General features: G+C 42.2%; 1 protein-coding gene across 5 annotated transcripts in view; it reads right to left on the reverse strand.

The window, feature by feature from the left end:
* ARHGEF10L (Rho guanine nucleotide exchange factor 10 like) overlaps positions 1-17789 on the reverse strand; it is a 763679-nt gene that overhangs the window by 317336 nt on the left and 428554 nt on the right. For all 5 annotated transcript variants that reach the window (XM_086922050.1, XM_086922049.1, XM_086922052.1 and 2 more), the window contains one exon: positions 571-740. In XM_086922050.1, coding sequence (XP_086778176.1) covers positions 571-740 — 170 coding nt within the window. The remainder of the gene's footprint in view (positions 1-570; positions 741-17789) is intronic.

Raw genomic sequence — 17789 nt, forward strand, 5'->3', positions numbered from 1 at the left:
CTGACTGCCACATTTCTTACTAACCTATCAGACTTGCCATAATTGTTTGAAACCTTCTATCATATTTATATGAATATTCAGCGCCTTGTACCCTAGCCTCTTTCTCAACCAACAGTGACCAAAATGGATTCTATTATGCAGCTATTTCTATGTGTATGCATTTTGTTTAGGTTTATTCTAATTGGTAATCTTATCCCCTGCAATTGCAAGGAATTGCGACTACTATAGCCCTCTATCCCTCCGCTACACTTGCATCTTTGAAGCTATAAAGCCCTACATTATTGCAGGCCTACAATTCCCTCTTTACATGTTGCTGCTTTACATTTTGTAAACATCTGTTGCCACTCTAATTGCCTACCCTGTTTGCATAGCCATTGAAACCTGTGCCAATTTAAGTTTGTTCTTTGAAAGATGGTGAATAAATAAACAAATAAAAACGCTGTCAGAGAAGTTAGAAGAAGGAGGGCTAGCTTGAATTGTCACTCAAGGCTTAAATTTAGCAGGAATCTATGCGCATCCATTGTGCTACTTGGAAATCAACGATTACCTCAGTAGGGCCTACAACTTTACCTTGGGCTGGAAAGCCACCCGGACTTTGGCTGGTTCTGCTTCGACCTTGAGCTCACCACCGGAGTCCTCACTGTAGCTCTCAAAATCACTGGAGCTCCAGCCCAAATCTTCATGGTCTGGAGGATCTCCGTCGCGATGGACATTCTCATAAATCATGCCACCTGCCATACCTGTAAAAGATGGAGAGATGATATTGGCCTCTATGAACAGAAAAGGTTTTAGATCTTTAATCTTACTGGAAGAGTTGTAAGAGACGAGTCAGACTCCTTTACACAGGATGAAAGGACAAAAACTAGTTCCTCTCTGGACTAAATTTACTACTGACTTATTGATTCTACATAGGGGAGGGGGGTGTCCACTACCTCTCTGCTGGAGATACCAGACGTTTCACCACTGATTGCTCCATGAATGTACATAATGTTGAACCTCTTAGTGGGGGAGGAAAGATGCATTCCCAATTTCATTTCACAATGCCTCGCCTTGTTTTTATGAAAATGAAAATTGGAATGTGCTTGAATCGTCTGGATGCAATAGAAGCGATGCGGCCCCCAAACCCATTCCATGATAGATCTGCGGGAGATGAAAGGTTTGAGTTCTTTAGTGGGAAATGAAAGATTGGAAGGAGTGGGTTAGGTCGGTCCTAGACATTCTTTAGCTGAATACCAATAGGAAAATGATCCTCTTCATAAAATGTGGTATTATGCAAATCATAGCCCCTTAAGTAGTCCACCCATGCATTATAGTGATGAAAGATACCCCTGCTAAGCTCAAGGGACTTTCCACAAAGTAGGATACAGAAATATTTTTTTTAATAGATACAGTGTCCCAGATAGGTGGTCATGCTACCATTTCCCCACAATGATCTCACCAATCATATTGGGTTGGCGGTGCTCTTACTGGTTGAGGTGCATCCTATCACTCTCATACATCACCCGTCAACCAAGTTAGGGGACTATTTTTTAATTTTTTATTTACAGAGTTTTATATAGCGCGAACTTGACCCGAATTGACTATCAAAGCGCTTTACATAGCACCAGTAGCATTACATGAGGACACATTCATTTTTTGTTAGGCACTGGGGAGATTAAGTGATTTGCCTAGAATCACAGGATGTTCAGCGTCATTGCCGAGACTCGAACCCAGTTTCCCAGATCCGAGGTCGACCGCTTTAGCAGTTAGGCCAACTCCTCTCCCACCAGTCTCTCACCACCAGCATCTGTTAAGGTTTGGAAAGTCTTACAACATGTTTGGGCTTAAATGAGCAGGGCAACAAAGTTATTGCCACGCTGTTAGATCTGGTGCATGCAAAGATAAAGTTTGCTTTTAGAAAAGCAGAAAACAACAGAAAACCTGGTTTTATGACTAAAGCCTCCTCAACATTAATGTAGTGTGTTAGCACTCTCATTCATCTCTATATAATAAGACAATTTCCCATGTGCAGGTTATGCATGCACACATTTGCTGAAATTTAAATATGCTGAATATGAAAAGCCCGGAAACGTTATTTATTTTTTTGACAGACCATAGATGGGCCACAAATGCAAAGTAAAAGCAACACATATCTATGAATGTAGAATGTCTGAACTCTTAAAAACATAACAATACTCTAATTATTTAAAGAGCCTTGTCGGTCAAACGCTCTGATGTACCGGTGGCTGTCAGGTTGGACAAATAAAGAGTGGATTTTCAACCACCAGTATTAGGTATAACTGCAAATGTTGTAAGAAGATATCTGAAATGTGACATTTTTCAGTGTTGCCAAGGAAATAAAGAATATATAGCTCCCAATCCGAACAAATCTCTGCAGATATGTGCCAAAAGTATTTTCCATTAGGATCCATCAAACAAATTGGCAGTTACAGTTATGAACACACAACACAACACACGGCATCCGCCATGATATTTCTCCTGTCTCTTGTGTCCCTCTGCCTTGGCAAATTGTTTTGTCCACAGTAAACGCTGTGAGTTATGCCATGGGTATTCATAACCATAACTGGCGAATTTAAGTGCTATTAGGAATATGAGCCAGAACCATAACTCGGTTTCTAAATGTGTTTTTTCAGTAACTATCAAGGGTTTTGCTAAGGTGTACTTACGCAGAGCATGCAGTCGGCCATATGCTGTAGGGTTGCATGCAGGGCTTGCACTCAACAGACTTTGGCAGCATTTCCAGCAACCCCAGATAAAAGTTTGCTGTTCTCTACTGATGAAGGACGAAATCCAGAAACGCATACACGAGTCTACAGATATACTGCACTATCTGCACCAACACTGGTGAAAAACTACAGTGACTTTTAAAGTAAGCGCTAATCTTGTACCGCATTTACCATAATGCATTTGGGCTAACTGTGTCCCAGTACACTGTCTAGAGATATAAAGCACTAGCTGCACCACCACTGGTGAAGAACTACAGTGACTTCTGAAATAAGCACTAATCTTGTACGGCATTTACCATAATGCATTGGGGCTAACTGTACTGGAATGTAAGGCAGTGTGCGCCGATCCCCTCTTCTGTGGCAAACCCACCTTTGTTGCCTAGAAGGGGTTCGGAACATGACTTGGCCTGCTTTCAGACCCTGCCCTTACCTGTGTTGAGTTGCGCCATGCTCAGAACAATGGAGGTTGGGCACAGATTTTAACCTTCACACTACAGCCTGGCTTCCAAGCAAAGCCGGACACCCATTTTTTTTTTTTGTTGGGGGGGGGGGGGGGGGGGGGGGGGGGTACTTGTGCACACTTCGCTCAAGGAATGCCAGTAAATTGCCCCAATGTTTCATTGCAATCTGAGCTCAAAAACACTCATAGGTATTTCACTGGTGTCGTCTTGATCTTAATGTTTGGTAGGCATACTTCCCCAGCTACAGACGATTGTATGGAATACATAATCCATTTATCGGCATTTAGCCAGAATCCTGAGTGTGCCCCCACCCACATTAATGTACTGTATACAGCCGGCCATGTGATCATCAGGTTTCTTAATGTTAACAGTATATCGTCAACATATAATGAGAGGATTCCCCGCGTACCTCCCACCATAATACCATTGTTTGTGTGCTGCATTGTAGTAAGTAGTCGTAGTCAGGTAGCAGTTTAAGTAACAAGTTTATTACTAACAGCCCCACACCTCAAGCGGTGCGTAGGTCAGAATGCCATTATCATTTATCAGTTGGGCAGTTGGGAAGGTGACAGGGGCAGTGTGGAATGTTAGGGAGCCAATCAGGACGGCGGGAAACCATGGAAGCTCTCGCGCAGGAGAGCTGGTAGAAACCACTGCCAGGAGGCTTGGGGGGAAACTAGACTAGGTTACAACACATCTTCCTCTCTTGCGAGTTTTACAAATGGGCCACAGGGTGTGGCAAGGGGAACAATAGAGCTAAATAAACAGGTAGGCTTTAATCACAAACATAGTCTTCATAACGTTTAGGTTTGTGTATGGTTCTCCCAAATCTTCCCTTGGTAACAAGGGCACCGGGGAGACTTTCTGTATCAGAGTGAGATTTGTTACTGGTTCTACCCGACCTACCGCTGAAGCTGTGACCGCCAGACATGGCTTCTGAGTCAGAGTGGGAGTCACCGTAACGACTCCGATTGGTGATCGGAGTGTGGGTAGTGACATCCTCAAACTGGTCTGATGATTGACAGTCAGCTGAGTCAGTGGCAAGTGGGAGAGCGTGTGAACTGGCATTTGTGAGCCTGGAACCTTGTTCTGCACTGGATCTATCAACTTCAACCCACAAGTCTTTGCAATGTGACCCATGTTGCAGCTGGTTGGAAACATTGGTCCCCTGATGGTATCTAGCAAATCTGCTCATGTGCCAAACCTTCCCATCGCTGAGTCTGGCCGCGTTGTTGAATAGTTCCTCAATTTGCATTGGAGCGGTGAATCTGCTTTCTCCTTTCCTTACTTTTTTTTCCAAACGAACTTTTACCAAATCACCAACTTTAAATGAATGTTCTTTTGCACCATGTTTGGAATCATACCATTCTTTGTAATACTTTTGAGCTTTTATTATGTTATTCCTTATTACGTCAGGTGACCATGCCACTTGTTTTGAATTTGGCATCCATCCCAGATCACTACTCAGAGGCTGTCTGCTTCTCATGAGCACAAAGGGCGCCTCACAGGTGTTAGCACAGGGAGCTATTCTGAAAGCCCAAATGAGTTTGAATACCTCTTCCTCCCAGTTAAGATTTGCGTTTCTTGACAGCTGTATGTGACCTTTCAGGACACGGTTGAAACGTTCGGTGAGGCCATTACCTTCAGGATGGTACAGTGAAGTGGTATGATGAGTTATGCAGTTTCTCGTTAGGAATGTTTTGAACGCTTCAGAACAAAATTGTGGACCGTTGTCGGTGAGCACAAATTTTGGTAATCCTTCGCTGATGAACAGTTTGTCCAAGAACGATATCAATGTGGAGCTGTCTATTTCTGTTACAATCTTTATTTCAGGCCACTTCGAGAAATGATCTATAGCCACTAGGATGTACTTGATCTCTCCATCATGTCCTTCAATGGGCCCCGCGATGTCAACACCGATTTTCTCCCAGGCCATCAAGGGGGGTTGGAGTGGAGAGAGAGAGACTTTAGATGTCTTGAGAGTTTTGTCTGAATCACTGCACTCCACGCAGTTCCTTATTAGTGTTTCAATTTGCTTGTCAATGCCAGACCACCAGTAACTGGCTCTAACTCTTTCCTTGGTTTTGGAGATGCCTAGGTGACCAATGTGGCAGAGTTTAAGTATTCTGTCTCTGAGTGTGATGGGGGCTATGGCTTTACCAATTCTGAAAAGCACTCCATTTTCCAAACTGAGTTCATTTCTTATTTCCCAGAAAAAATTTTCGTTGTCACTAAGATGGCGTTTCTCTGGCCACCTGGTGTTCACATATTTGCACACATCTTGGAGGGTTGAATCTCGTGCCATTTGTTGTTCCCATTCTGCCGCAGATATTCCGTCCAACTCTGCATTGAATAGTAGAGCCACTTTTTCGTCAACCTCTGACGTGTCAGTTTCCTCAATACTGTGTGGGAGTGGTAGTCTGCTGAGGAAATCGGCGATTTTATTCTTGACTCCTGGCCAATATTCAGCAGAGTAGCAATAGTCCAGCAATTTTATAGACATTTTGCTTAGTCGTGGGGAAGCATTCTGTAAACCGGAGGCAGACAGTATCTTGATTAGGGGTTTGTGGTCTGTGCGAAGATGAATGTTGTAACCCCATATGTATGCTCTGAAGTAATTGAGCGCCCAAGAACAAGCCAGCATTTCGCGCTCGATTACTGAGTATTTCTCCTCAGCAGAGGTGAGTGATCTAGAGGCGAATGCTACGACCCATTCTTGTTTTGAGGTATCCTTCTGTGCTAGCACTGCACCAATTCCTTTGTTACTTGCATCGGTGGTCACAAAGATTTCTGCATTGGGGTCAAATCCTTTGAGAAAAGGAGCGTCGCTTATTTCTTTTTTTATTGTTTCAAAGGTCTTTTGGCAATCCATGGTCCATTCAAACTTTGTCTTATTTTTCAATAATTGTCTAATGCTGTATGTCTTCTCAGAAAAGTTTTTTATGAATTTCGAGTAATACTCGGTCAGACCAAGAAACGCTCTGACATCATCTTTGCTCGATGGGCAAGGAGCATTGAGAATGGCGTCCACTAATCCTTGTTTGGGTTTGATGCCCTCTTTGCTAATGGTGTGACCTAAGTATACTACTTTGTCTTGCGATATTTTACACTTGTCTAATTCAACAGTCAGACCATGCATTTTAAGTTTATTAAAAACTTGCCTGAGATGTGTGTCATGTTCAGATTGGTTGCTACCCATGACCAGGATATCGTCTTGGAAGAACCTGATACCGTTGACGCCTTCAAAAATGGTAGTCATGACCCTTTGAAAAAGCGCCGCGGCAGAGGCTAAGCCAAACGGCACCCTGGTGAAACGATAACAACCAAACGGGGTGATAAATGTGGTGTATTTTTTGCTGTCCACATGTAGGGGAATCTGGTGATATGCAGATTTTAAATCAATTATTGAAAATATACACATATCATTGGTGGCATTAAACATTTCACATATGCGTGGCAGGGGATATTGATCAACAATAATATTCTTATTCAGGTCCCTGAGATCGATGCAAAGTCTAATTTTTCCGTTGGGACGTTTGACCACCACCAAGGGAGAAACCCACTCCGCGGACTCAATTTCTTCTATTATTCCATCCTTGATAAGTCTATTCAGTTCAACTTGAACATCACTTCTTACTTAAACTGGTAAATGTCTTACCTTGTGAATGCATGGGATGGCTGAGTCTTTAAGTTCAATTTTATGCTGAAAACTGTTGAGAAGACCAACCTTACCAGAGAACACTTCAGGAAAGTCATTTTGGATGGTACGTTTGCAGGACTCATCGACAGACAGTACTGGATCATCGCTGTTCGGGTCAAGGATAATGCCCAGATCAGCTTGGTCGCTCCAACCTAGGACTGATGGACCCTTCTTAGCCACAAAAAGCCTGCAAAATGCTTTCCTGTTTTTGAACTCAAATTCAAGATCACGTGTCCCTAGGAAATCTATATTGTTTCCGGTGTAACTTCTAGCAATCACTTTTGATTTTTCCAAAGAAGAACCCAATCTGTCATTGAATTGTTTCCACACGTTCTCATTTATGATTGTGAAAGGAGACCCTGAGTCAGCCATGAGATTTACTGTGACCCCACCTAATTTCACATCACACATGGTTTTTTTTTCTCTTCGTAGGTGTGAGCTCCAGAACGTCATATTCAATTGAGAAAACGTAACTGATGCTGTCAGAATCTGAATACTCTGAATTTTCCTCGTCTGAGTCACTTTCCTCTTGAATTTGTTTGACATGTTTACCTTGTTTTGAAGATCTTCTATTACAAGCTTTAGCAATGTGACCTGTCAAACCACAAGACGTGCATTTTTGATGTCTTGCAGGACACTTTGTTGAATCCGCTAGGTGGGTGGGAGACCCACAGCGATAGCATTTAAGTTCAGAGAAGTCGTTGTTCCTTGTACTGCGATGTTTTTCTTTGCTGTATTTGGATCTGAAATGTTCACTTTTCTTATGTTTATCATGTTCAACATCTCTCACTTTATCATACTGTCTTAGCTTGCCAGCATTGGAAGATTTAATGGCTTTTACTACTACAGGTTCTTCAAGAACGGCCTTGGCACATCTGCCTGTAAGTTCGGCTTTTTTGACTAAAGCAACCACTTCCTTTAATGAAGCTTCACCATTAACCCAGAGTTTGTCCTGGATATTAGGATTGCTGGCATGCATGATGATTTGGTCACGAACAAACTCTTCTTGTAGTTGACCAAACCTGCAAGTCAAGGCCAAATTATTCAACGCAGCGACATAATCGTCAATGCTCTCCTCTTTACCTTGCTTTCTTCTTGAAAATTTGTAACGGTCAACAGCTACGCAAACTATGGGTGAAAAATACTTTACCAATCTTATAATGGAAGCGCACCAAAATCAAAAAACCATCTTCACCATAGTTAAGTCCTTCACCCACCCGAAAGCTCTCACCACCGATATACCTCCCTCAGAGAGTCTTTGTAACCAAATAGCTGACTACTTCATTGACAAAATTGTCAACATTCAGAAAGACTTTCCCCCACCCCCGACAACCACTGTAGAGGTAACAGTTAACCACTCTCCTCTCTCCAGTTTCAAACCAGTATCCTTGCAACAGACAAGCAAGGCTATCCTGGCCTGTAAATCAGGAGCACCCACTGATTCCTGTCCCCCAATCATTCTTCACCATCTGATGGACACAGTCAACCCCTACATTAATGGAATCATTAATGAATCCCTTGAATCCGGAATTGTACCTGCAGAATGGAAGAAGGCCACTGTCAAACCCCTGTTGAAAAAACAGAACAAATCATCTACAGATTTGACTAACATGCGCCCCATCTCCTTACTTCCTATTCTGGGCAAAGTCACGGAGCACTTAGTGCATGAGGAACTTAAAACTTTCACAGAAGCCCATAACATCTTGCACCCCCAGCAATCGGGCTTCCGCTCCGGTCACTCCACCGAAACAGCTTTAATCGAACTTGCTGATTCCATCAAATTCCTACAGGATGAGGGCAAGCAAGCTGTCCTCAATCTGTTGGATCTCACAGCAGCATTCGACACTATCTCGCATGTCATCCTAGTCAATCGAATGCGAGAGATTGGCGTAACAGACTCAGCCCTAGCCTGGATTTCATCATTTCTATCAAACAGGTCTCAGACTGTGGCATTAGGACCACACCTATCCTGCGAAAAGCCAATTACATCTGGAGTGCCCCAGGGGTCCATATTGAGTCCTTTATTCTTCAATATCTACATGGCACCCCTCTTAGCTGTGATAGAATCACATGGGATCCTGGTTACATACTACGCTGACGACACTCAATTGGTCGTCACCATTGACAAACAGCGTACTGACGCAGATCTCCGGTTTAAAAACTGCCTCTTTGATGTCTTTGAGTGGTTAAATACCAACCATCTTAGATGTAATAGCGCAAAGACAGAGATCATCCCAATAGGTAAGAATCTTTCTTTTTGCCCGAAAGATTGGTGGCCCACAGGATCCGAGGCCCCTCCTAGTGCAGTTACATCAGCCAGAAACCTAGGCGTACAATTCGATTCTTCCCTTACATTTGACAATCACGTTAAGATCACTGCCGGTCGATGCTTCGGATTAATAAAATCCCTGAGGAAATTTTTTGATTTCCTCCCAATTGCAGCAAGAAAGTCAGTCGCGGTAGCCCTTTTACTTTCCCGACTTGACTACTGCAACGGCCTTATGGCTGGAGTGAAAAAATCTACTCTCAGAAAATTGCAGAGCTTACAACATGCTGCAGCTCGACTGGTTTTACAACTCCCCAGAAGGTCTTCTGCGTCTGCAGCCCTGAATGCACTTCATTGGATGCCACTGCACAAGAAAATTCTTTTCAAACTGCTTCTCACAGTCCATAAAACAATGCAGAACACAGGACCCCGTTACTTTGTAAACCGTTTTAAACACTACAACCCTTCGCGCTGCTTGAGATCCTCTGGGACCAATCTGGTTCAAATTCCCAGATTTAAATATAAGACCAGAGGCGGAAAATCCTTCAATGTTCTGGCAGCTAAAGCCTGGAACACCCTACCCGCCTACCTCAGAGCCATAGACAATGAGAACAATTTCAGAAAACTCCTCAAGACATGGGTCTACAAATTACCAGACTCCTCTGTCTTGGCAGCCATCTAGTTCTCTCTTCCATTCATTTCATTTTTTTTCAGCTATTCCTCTGCAGCTCGCCCAGCGCCATGATGCTCCCTTGGGAGCGAACGCTTGCGCTTTATAAATGCTCATAAATATCAAATATCAAATATCAAATATCAAATGAGCATCAAGATCATCCAACGCATGCTGATAGACATCATCCCCTTCTCTCGCCTTTTTTTCAATGTTATTGTAAGTCTTTACGCCACCAGGACCTAAACAGTACAACAGAACTTTCTTCTTTTTCTCAGCTGTGAAGTCCCCATCTTCCACTGTTTCTATATAATTAGTAAAGTACTCTTTCCACTCCTTCCAAGGCATGCAAGGAGCACCTTTGCTGGGTAAGAACGCCTGGGGTTGTGTAAGATTCAGCGAACTTAGAGCACACATTGTGTAAAGTTTATTTTCAAAGTGAGCTTATGCTTGCACAGATCAGGACTTGCTTTGCTTTATAGCGTTTTCTAGTAAAGGTAAATACCATAAATTCCTTTTCTTCTTGAATGTAATTTTGCTGAACACGACCTTCAAGTGCAAGCGAAAAAGTTTCCGAAACACAGAAATCAATTAGTTCACACTTCTAGAAGAAGAATATGGGAATGCAGAAGAGTGCTGTTGCTATTGATTCTTCCTTTCTTTAATTAACTCATGTTGTTAATATTGACCGTTGAAACCAATGCTTGTTTTAGTTGTTGTGTCCTTTTTTTATTCAAAGGGTTACAATACTTTTAAAATCACATAACTGTGCGTGTGCCCAAGCGGGATTCGAACTCCCGACACCGATTCTAATCTCAGCGCTGAATCTCCAAGTATGGCGCCTTACGCTGCGTTTCAGTGACGTAGCACGCCTTGGCGCATGCGCAGACTGGTTTGCAGAAGGGGCGTTTGTGGCGCGAAAATCCCCTGACAGGATTTCCTTTAGTCGGACTTGCGCAGAGCTTCGCACAGCATGAAAAAGGAACTTGACGCTGCGGAACAGTACCTTCTTCCCTTAATTAGCTGGAGTAGACGCTGCATTCAGGCTCGCTGTGATGATTCAATTCACACAGGCAAACACCGGTTTCATGTTTCCTACCGGAACGATGCCTCGAACAGCATATTCTCCAGACTGCACATGTAAGCAGAAGGATCGGCAGGAATCAGCGAAGACGCACCAGGATTTTACAAGGTAGGAAGCCAGTTCTTCCAGGGCTCTGCTGAAGCGCCGTGTCTTAGCAGATATTATTTCTTTTTTAAGCTGGAAGGCGGTGGGTCCGCGGTGAGGGGCTGAGGTCCTCGTCGCCACTTGTAGTAAGTAGTCGTAGTCAGGTAGCAGTTTAAGTAACAAGTTTATTACTAACAGCCCCACACCTCAAGCGGTGCGTAGGTCAGAATGCCATTATCATTTATCAGTTGGGCAGTTGGGAAGGTGACAGGGGCAGTGTGGAATGTTAGGGAGCCAATCAGGACGGCGGGAAACCATGGAAGCTCTCGCGCAGGAGAGCTGGTAGAAACCACTGCCAGGAGGCTTGGGGGGAAACTAGACTAGGTTACAACATGCATATATACAACTTGCGCCAGTGGCTCTGTACTTAGCGCAAATATCAGTGGAGAGAGAGGATACCCCTGCAAGTCCTTCTCTCTATAGACCTACTATCCAGCACTCTATTACCTACTTTCACTGTTGTCTTGCTCGCAGTATAAAGGTGCTTTGCCCATTGCAAGTAAGCTGCTCCCTAAGGCATAGCATCATAATGTGTGGTCAATAAATACCCAGTTAACAATATCAAAAGCCTTGTGGGTATCTAGACTACCAAGTGCCCTTGGTTCCTATCTTTGCACAGCCTGTTCCACATGTTGGTAGTGGTGGTACACCCGTCCACAAATCCTGTGTGATCAGCGTGTATGATCCCCTCCGCTGCCTTTGCTAAGGCGCTGTGCTAATATTTCGCCCAATATTTTAGCATCCACATTTATCATGGACAGTGGGTGATAGGATTCGCAATTAATGGGATCCCTCCCAGGGTTGGGTAAGACAACTATATTTGCCTACCTTAGTAAAGTTGGTAATACTCCCGTTTTAAACGCCTCCTTATGGGAAACAGTCTTAATCACGCAGCATGAGCTACGCGGGGCTAAAGCACGTAGGCGGAAGCACGCACGTCTAAACCACGAATATGCCTTAACCACGCATATTCATGGTTAAGGCATATCCGCGGTCTAGTTGCTGCTGCTGTCGGGCAGAAGAGCAGGAAGCAAGAAGAGGAAGGATCAGGACGAGGAGGAGAGGTAGGCAGGTTTTTGAGGGGGTGGGTTGGTAATTTGTAGGGGTTGTGGGCAGTTTTCAGGGCTGGAAGGGGGTCATGGTAGTTTACAGGGCTGGGGGACGGGAGTTTTAGGGTTCAGGGCAGGGGACAGGAAAGGGGCAGTTTTCAGGTGGAGGGGGTAGTTATTATTTGACAGACCATAGATGGGCCACAAATGCAAAGTAAAAGATTATTTGGGATGGGGTCGTTTTGGGGGTTGAGGGGTCGCAGTAGTTGTCAGGGCTGGGGTGGGGAGTTTTAGAGCTCAGGGCAGGGAACAGGAAAGGGGCAGTTTTAAAGCTGAGGGGTCAGTTGGGCTGGGGCAGGGTTATGTTTTAGGGGGTAGGGGCTGGTTTTAGGGCTCAGGGAGGGGGCTGGGGTTGGCGTAGTTTTAAGGGCGCTGAGTTGTAGGGCTTAGGGTAGGGGAAAGGATGGGGCAGTTTTCAGGTTGAGGGAACAGTTGGGCTGGGGTAGGCGGGAAGTAGGGATTTTAAGTTTAGGGTGTCTTTAGGGTTTAGGGCAGAGGGATAGGAGTGTGATCTTTTACCATCAGGTCTTTACCACGAAATTGCGTGGTAAAGCGTGCATGGTAAAGGCATGCGTGGTAAAGACGCAGTCGGGTTTAGACCACGTGGTTAAGGCATGCGTTGTTTTTTTTTTTTGTTTGGTTTTTTTTTTTTTTTTTTTTTTAGTCCTCATCTAGCAAAAAGATTGTAGAGTATGGAGGAGTCAGAGGCCTCTGTTCTTTGATTCCTTTGGCCCTTGGTTCTTCGAGGTGTTCAGTTTACCTTGGCTTTCAGGGGCCTCCTTTTGTCCATCTCTTAGCACATGATTTTCGGAGGGAGGAGAGCTAGTCATTTTGACTACTCAGTTCAAGACTAGCTTGAAATCAGTGGTGCCTTTGCTATTAATCATTGGACTCCCTTTCAGTTCCCCCTATATATTTTTCCCAAATATTCCAGAACCTATTCTTATTCTTGCTCTGCCTTCCCTGTTTATCCATTTTACATACCCTTAAGATGGAGTTTAACCAATCTGAGTGACTTGGTGGTGAACTTTTCACCCATTTAATACATATTTCCCTCCTGGCCAAAAGGATTAGTAAGAATAGGATATTTTCTTGCCCCTTAGACAGTATAAAATTGTGTGTATATTTACGAGTCCCAAAAATAACTAGTTCATCGCTTACCTCAATAGGGTGTTCTATGACCTCGGAAAGCGTCTTACCAATCAGGTCCCAATATTCTGCCAGCAGTGGACATTCTCGGAACATGTGCAGATCATTCCGCTCTTTCCATTTCGCATTTAGGACATTTCTTTACTGTGCTGTTTTTAAATTTTGACAGTTTTTTTGGAGTCCAATATGCTCTATGTATTGTGAACAGATGATTCTTCTTGTGTGGAGCAGATTTTATCACTCTAGCTGCTAGAGTATTCGAGTCTTTCCAAAGTTCTCCAATTGGACGATTAAGTATGGAGTTACCCCAGATATTTTGCGGGACTTTATATTCTTCTTCTCCAGCTCTTATCAAAGCCCAATACCAAAATGATATTTCCTTTTTAAAGGGTGCTGTATTAAGAGTCTTTTGTTCAATATCTTCAACCTTTTGAACAATTTCTTTCACTCCTTTAAGCCAACTTGTTAATTGATAATACTTAAATCTTGATAGTTTCCCCTGGGTCTCTCTGTCAAGTGTCTCCCACTCTGTGATCTTATTTCCTTTTATCAACTGGCCCCAGTACATTATGTTGGCTTCTTTTAGTGGGTTAATTAAGCTATCTTTTAAGCATTCTGGTGTTCCTGGAGAATCCCAAATTGGGGAGTATTTGCTATAGTACGGAATTCCTAATGTAGTTCTCATTTCGTACCATATTCTTACTGCTGATCTTATCGTCTTCAACTTGATTTTTTTGAAATATTTGGGATGACCAAATTTGTATAAGTAATGATCATTTCCTGGTCCAATTATTGCTTTCCAAAACTCAGGCCATTCATCACTTCTGCCTAGTAAAAATCTTATATTTTTAAATTGGAACGCTTTACAATATTCTAATACATCCGGACTAGCTATTCCTCCTTGTAGCTTGTGTCTTCTCAGTTTTTTCCAACTGATTCTTACTCCTTTTGCCCCCCATATGAAATTGGATATTTCCCCTTGTAGTTTTTTGATCTCTGCTTTTTTAAATTCCAATGGAAGAGAATTAAATAGATATGTGCACTTCGGTACTACTGTCATTTTTACTAGGTTTGATTTTCCTAGGAAAGATAAGCGTAGACCTGACCAGGCCTTTAGAAGTCTGCTGATTTCCTTGTGTACTCTTTTGAAGTTTAGGCTCGCTATTTCTTCAATATTCTTACTATATTCAACTCCAAGATACTTTAATTTGCTCTTCACTAAGGGATTTCCAGACATGATGTTCCATTCCAATATTTCTGATTTAGATTTATTTACTTGGTACCCTGAAACTTCTCCAAAATCATTTATAATCTTCTCTATTTTTGGAAGGGAGTTATTTAAGTCCCCGTGAATAACATCAGGTCATCCGCGAATAGTGCAACTTTTTTATCCCATCCCTGAAATTTAAAGGGTATAATCTCTTCTTCCCGTCTTAGAAGGCTAGCTAGTGGTTCTATGTAAAAATTAAATAATAATGGGGACAGGGGACATCCTTGCCTAGTTCCTCTCTTAATGTGCACAATGTCAGTAAGTGTCTCATTAACCAATATTTTAGCCGTTGGACTCTTGTAGATGTTTTTTACAGCTGTCTCAAAGTTATTTCCCAGGTTAAATTTTGTTAGTGTGGTGCTAAGAAAGGGCCAGCTGACCCGATCAAACGCTTTGGCAGCATCGAATGTTATAACTGCCAAAGGTATGTTATTTTGGGTTGCAATATCTATGGTGGCTATAAACTCGTGAGACAACTCTGTGATCTGTCTGCCCTTAATAAAACCCTTTTGATTCGGGTGTATTAGGGACCCTGCCACTGCCCCCAATCTTTTTGCTAATATTTGTGTGTATATTTTGTAGTCGCTGTTTAACAGCGATATGGGTCTATAGGACTCACATTTAGTGGGGTCCTTTCATGGTTTTAACAATATACTTACTATCGCTTCATTCCATGATTTTGGAAGTTCACCATTATTCAAGAAAATTTCATTAAGAAGATTTGTAAAAGGGGTCAGAACATTCTCTTGAAGTACCTGATATAGTTCATTTGGTAAAGAGTCTGGACCGGCAGCCTTTCCTCTTTTTAGTGATTTTATTGCATCTGCAACTTCCTTCTCACTTATTTTCAAATTCAATTTCATTCTTTGTTCCGGCGATGCTTCAGGAATCTCTACCATTTTGAGCAAACTTTGTATCTGATCTTCATTGCAAGTATTTTCTTCTTTGTATAGCTCCGAATAAAAATCTGCGAATTCCTTTCTTATTTCCTTGTTCTCAGAGACACATCCAGTTTGACCCTCTCTATGTATTTTGTTAACGTGATTCCTAGTTCGCTCAGTTCTTGCTTTCCAGGCGAGAATTTTCCCACATCCTTCACCATATTCATAGTTGGAGAGTTTGCTAACTTCCCATCTTTCTTTTACTATTGTTTCCAGATACTCAGACAATTCCAATTTCTTTATTTTGACTCTTTCTCTTAGTTCTTCACTTTCGTGATCTTTTGTGGCCTTTTTTAAGTCTCTATCGAGATCCAATAAGTCCCTTTCGATATTTTGTATAAAGACTCTTTTTTCCCTATTTTTATGAGCCATTATGCTCGTGATATTCCCCCTCATATAGGCTTTAAAAGCATCCAACGTTATTTGTTTGGAGGTTCCTTCTTTATTCAAATCAAAAAATTGCTGTGTTTCCTCTACTAGTTTAGCCACACTTGCTTCGTCTAAGAAAATTCTCTTATCCACAGTCCATCTTTGTTGCGTTTGAACCTCCGATATCACCAAATTTAATTGCACTGCTGAATGGTCAGACAGATGTTCTGGGATATGTTTCACCTTACTTGTATATTCTGCAAGATTATAACTAAGAAGAAAAAAGTCAATTCTGGATTCGTGTCCTAGCCTCTTATTCTTAAAGGTGAATTTATGTTCTTTGTCCCCCTTCACTTTCCAAATATCTATTATCTCTAGATCTTTCATGCAGATTCCTACCCACTCTCTCATTTTCGGAGTTGATGGTAACTTCCCTACCGGGTATCTGTCTTCTTTTGGATTTAATAAGATATTGAAATCACCTCCCATTATTATAGGAGTATTTACTGTGAGTAGGTGAGCATATAAATCTTGTATTGATTCCGGATCATCTACATTTGGACCATAATATCCCACTATTGTATATTGATTATTTAGTACTTTAGCCGTCACACTTGCCCATCTCCCTTTCTTATCTACTTCTGTTCTCTCTATTATTACTTTAAGAGATTTCTTGAATATTATCGCCACTCCTTTAACGTTGCAATTTTGATTTGTGCAGATGCAGTGATCTATCCAACTTTGCTTTTTCTTTATTGGATCCCATTCTTCTTTTGTTAAATGCGTTTCTTGGATTATCAGTATCTCACAATCAATGTTTTTTAAATATTCCAAGATTCTTGCTCTTCGATTTCTTAGTCGCAGCCCATTTACATTCCAGGTCAGGATGTTGAGTTTTTTCTCCTTCCCTCTCATATTTGTTCTACTCATTTTTAACCATGATTTTGAAGGCCTCTGAATTCTCTTTTGACTTGTTGTAAGGACTTCGATTTTTTTTCTTTTTTTTCCCAGTTTGCTCCCCACCCGGTGAAACTTCTGCTTTTTTACATTTTATTTTTTGTGTGTATTTCCCAGGTATTTGCCCCCCCCCAGGAGAAGCCTCCCTCTTCTTTCTTCCTTTGGGCTCAATTGCCCTTGCTTCGAGCTCCCCCTCTCAACTTGTATACTTTGATTTAATGCTCCTTTTACTTCCAACCTTTAGTTTATTATTTATGCAACCATCGAGTGTTTTTTTTTTTTTTCCATTTTATTTTTAGAGTGGACCAAGACTATTTGTGAGTACTAGCGTAGGCATCCTCTTCCTGCTGGGTCTTTATTTGTTCTATTAGTCTTTCCACCTCCTTCGGGTCCTTAACATTAAACATCTTGTTTCGCCACATAATCCTCAAAGAGGCTGGAAAACGCATTTGAGCATTTGCGCCAAGCGATTTAAGCTGTGGCATAAATTGGCCCAACTCCCACTGTCTATCTTGTGTGGCTTTTGAGATGTCTGATCTAATTCTACAAGTCCAATCGTCTTTGGAGAAAGATGTTGCTTTTAGACCTTCACTCAAGATTTTCTCCTTAAGTGAGTACGTCAGGAAATTGATTAATATTTTCCTTGGATTTTTCCTTTGGTTACTTTTCCTGAAGGGATCTCGATGGATCCTTTGTATGTCGTCAGCAAGGTTTACTGTTTTAGTCCAGGGTATCAGTTCTTCCAGGAGCCTAATAGTGAACCCTTTTATATCATTCCCTTCCAACCCTTCTGGAATGTTTAAAATTTTAAGGTTATTTCTTCGGGCGTGGTTCTCTAAAGACTCCATTCTCTCACTTATCTCTGCTTCTTTGGTTTTCAATCTGGTTATCTCTTTACGATTGTCTTCTGTTTTTTTCTTTAGGCCTTCCACTTCCCCTTCCA

Source organism: Lissotriton vulgaris, chromosome 5, assembly GCF_964263255.1.
Source record: "Lissotriton vulgaris chromosome 5, aLisVul1.2, whole genome shotgun sequence".
NCBI classification, from domain to species: domain Eukaryota; kingdom Metazoa; phylum Chordata; class Amphibia; order Caudata; family Salamandridae; genus Lissotriton; species Lissotriton vulgaris.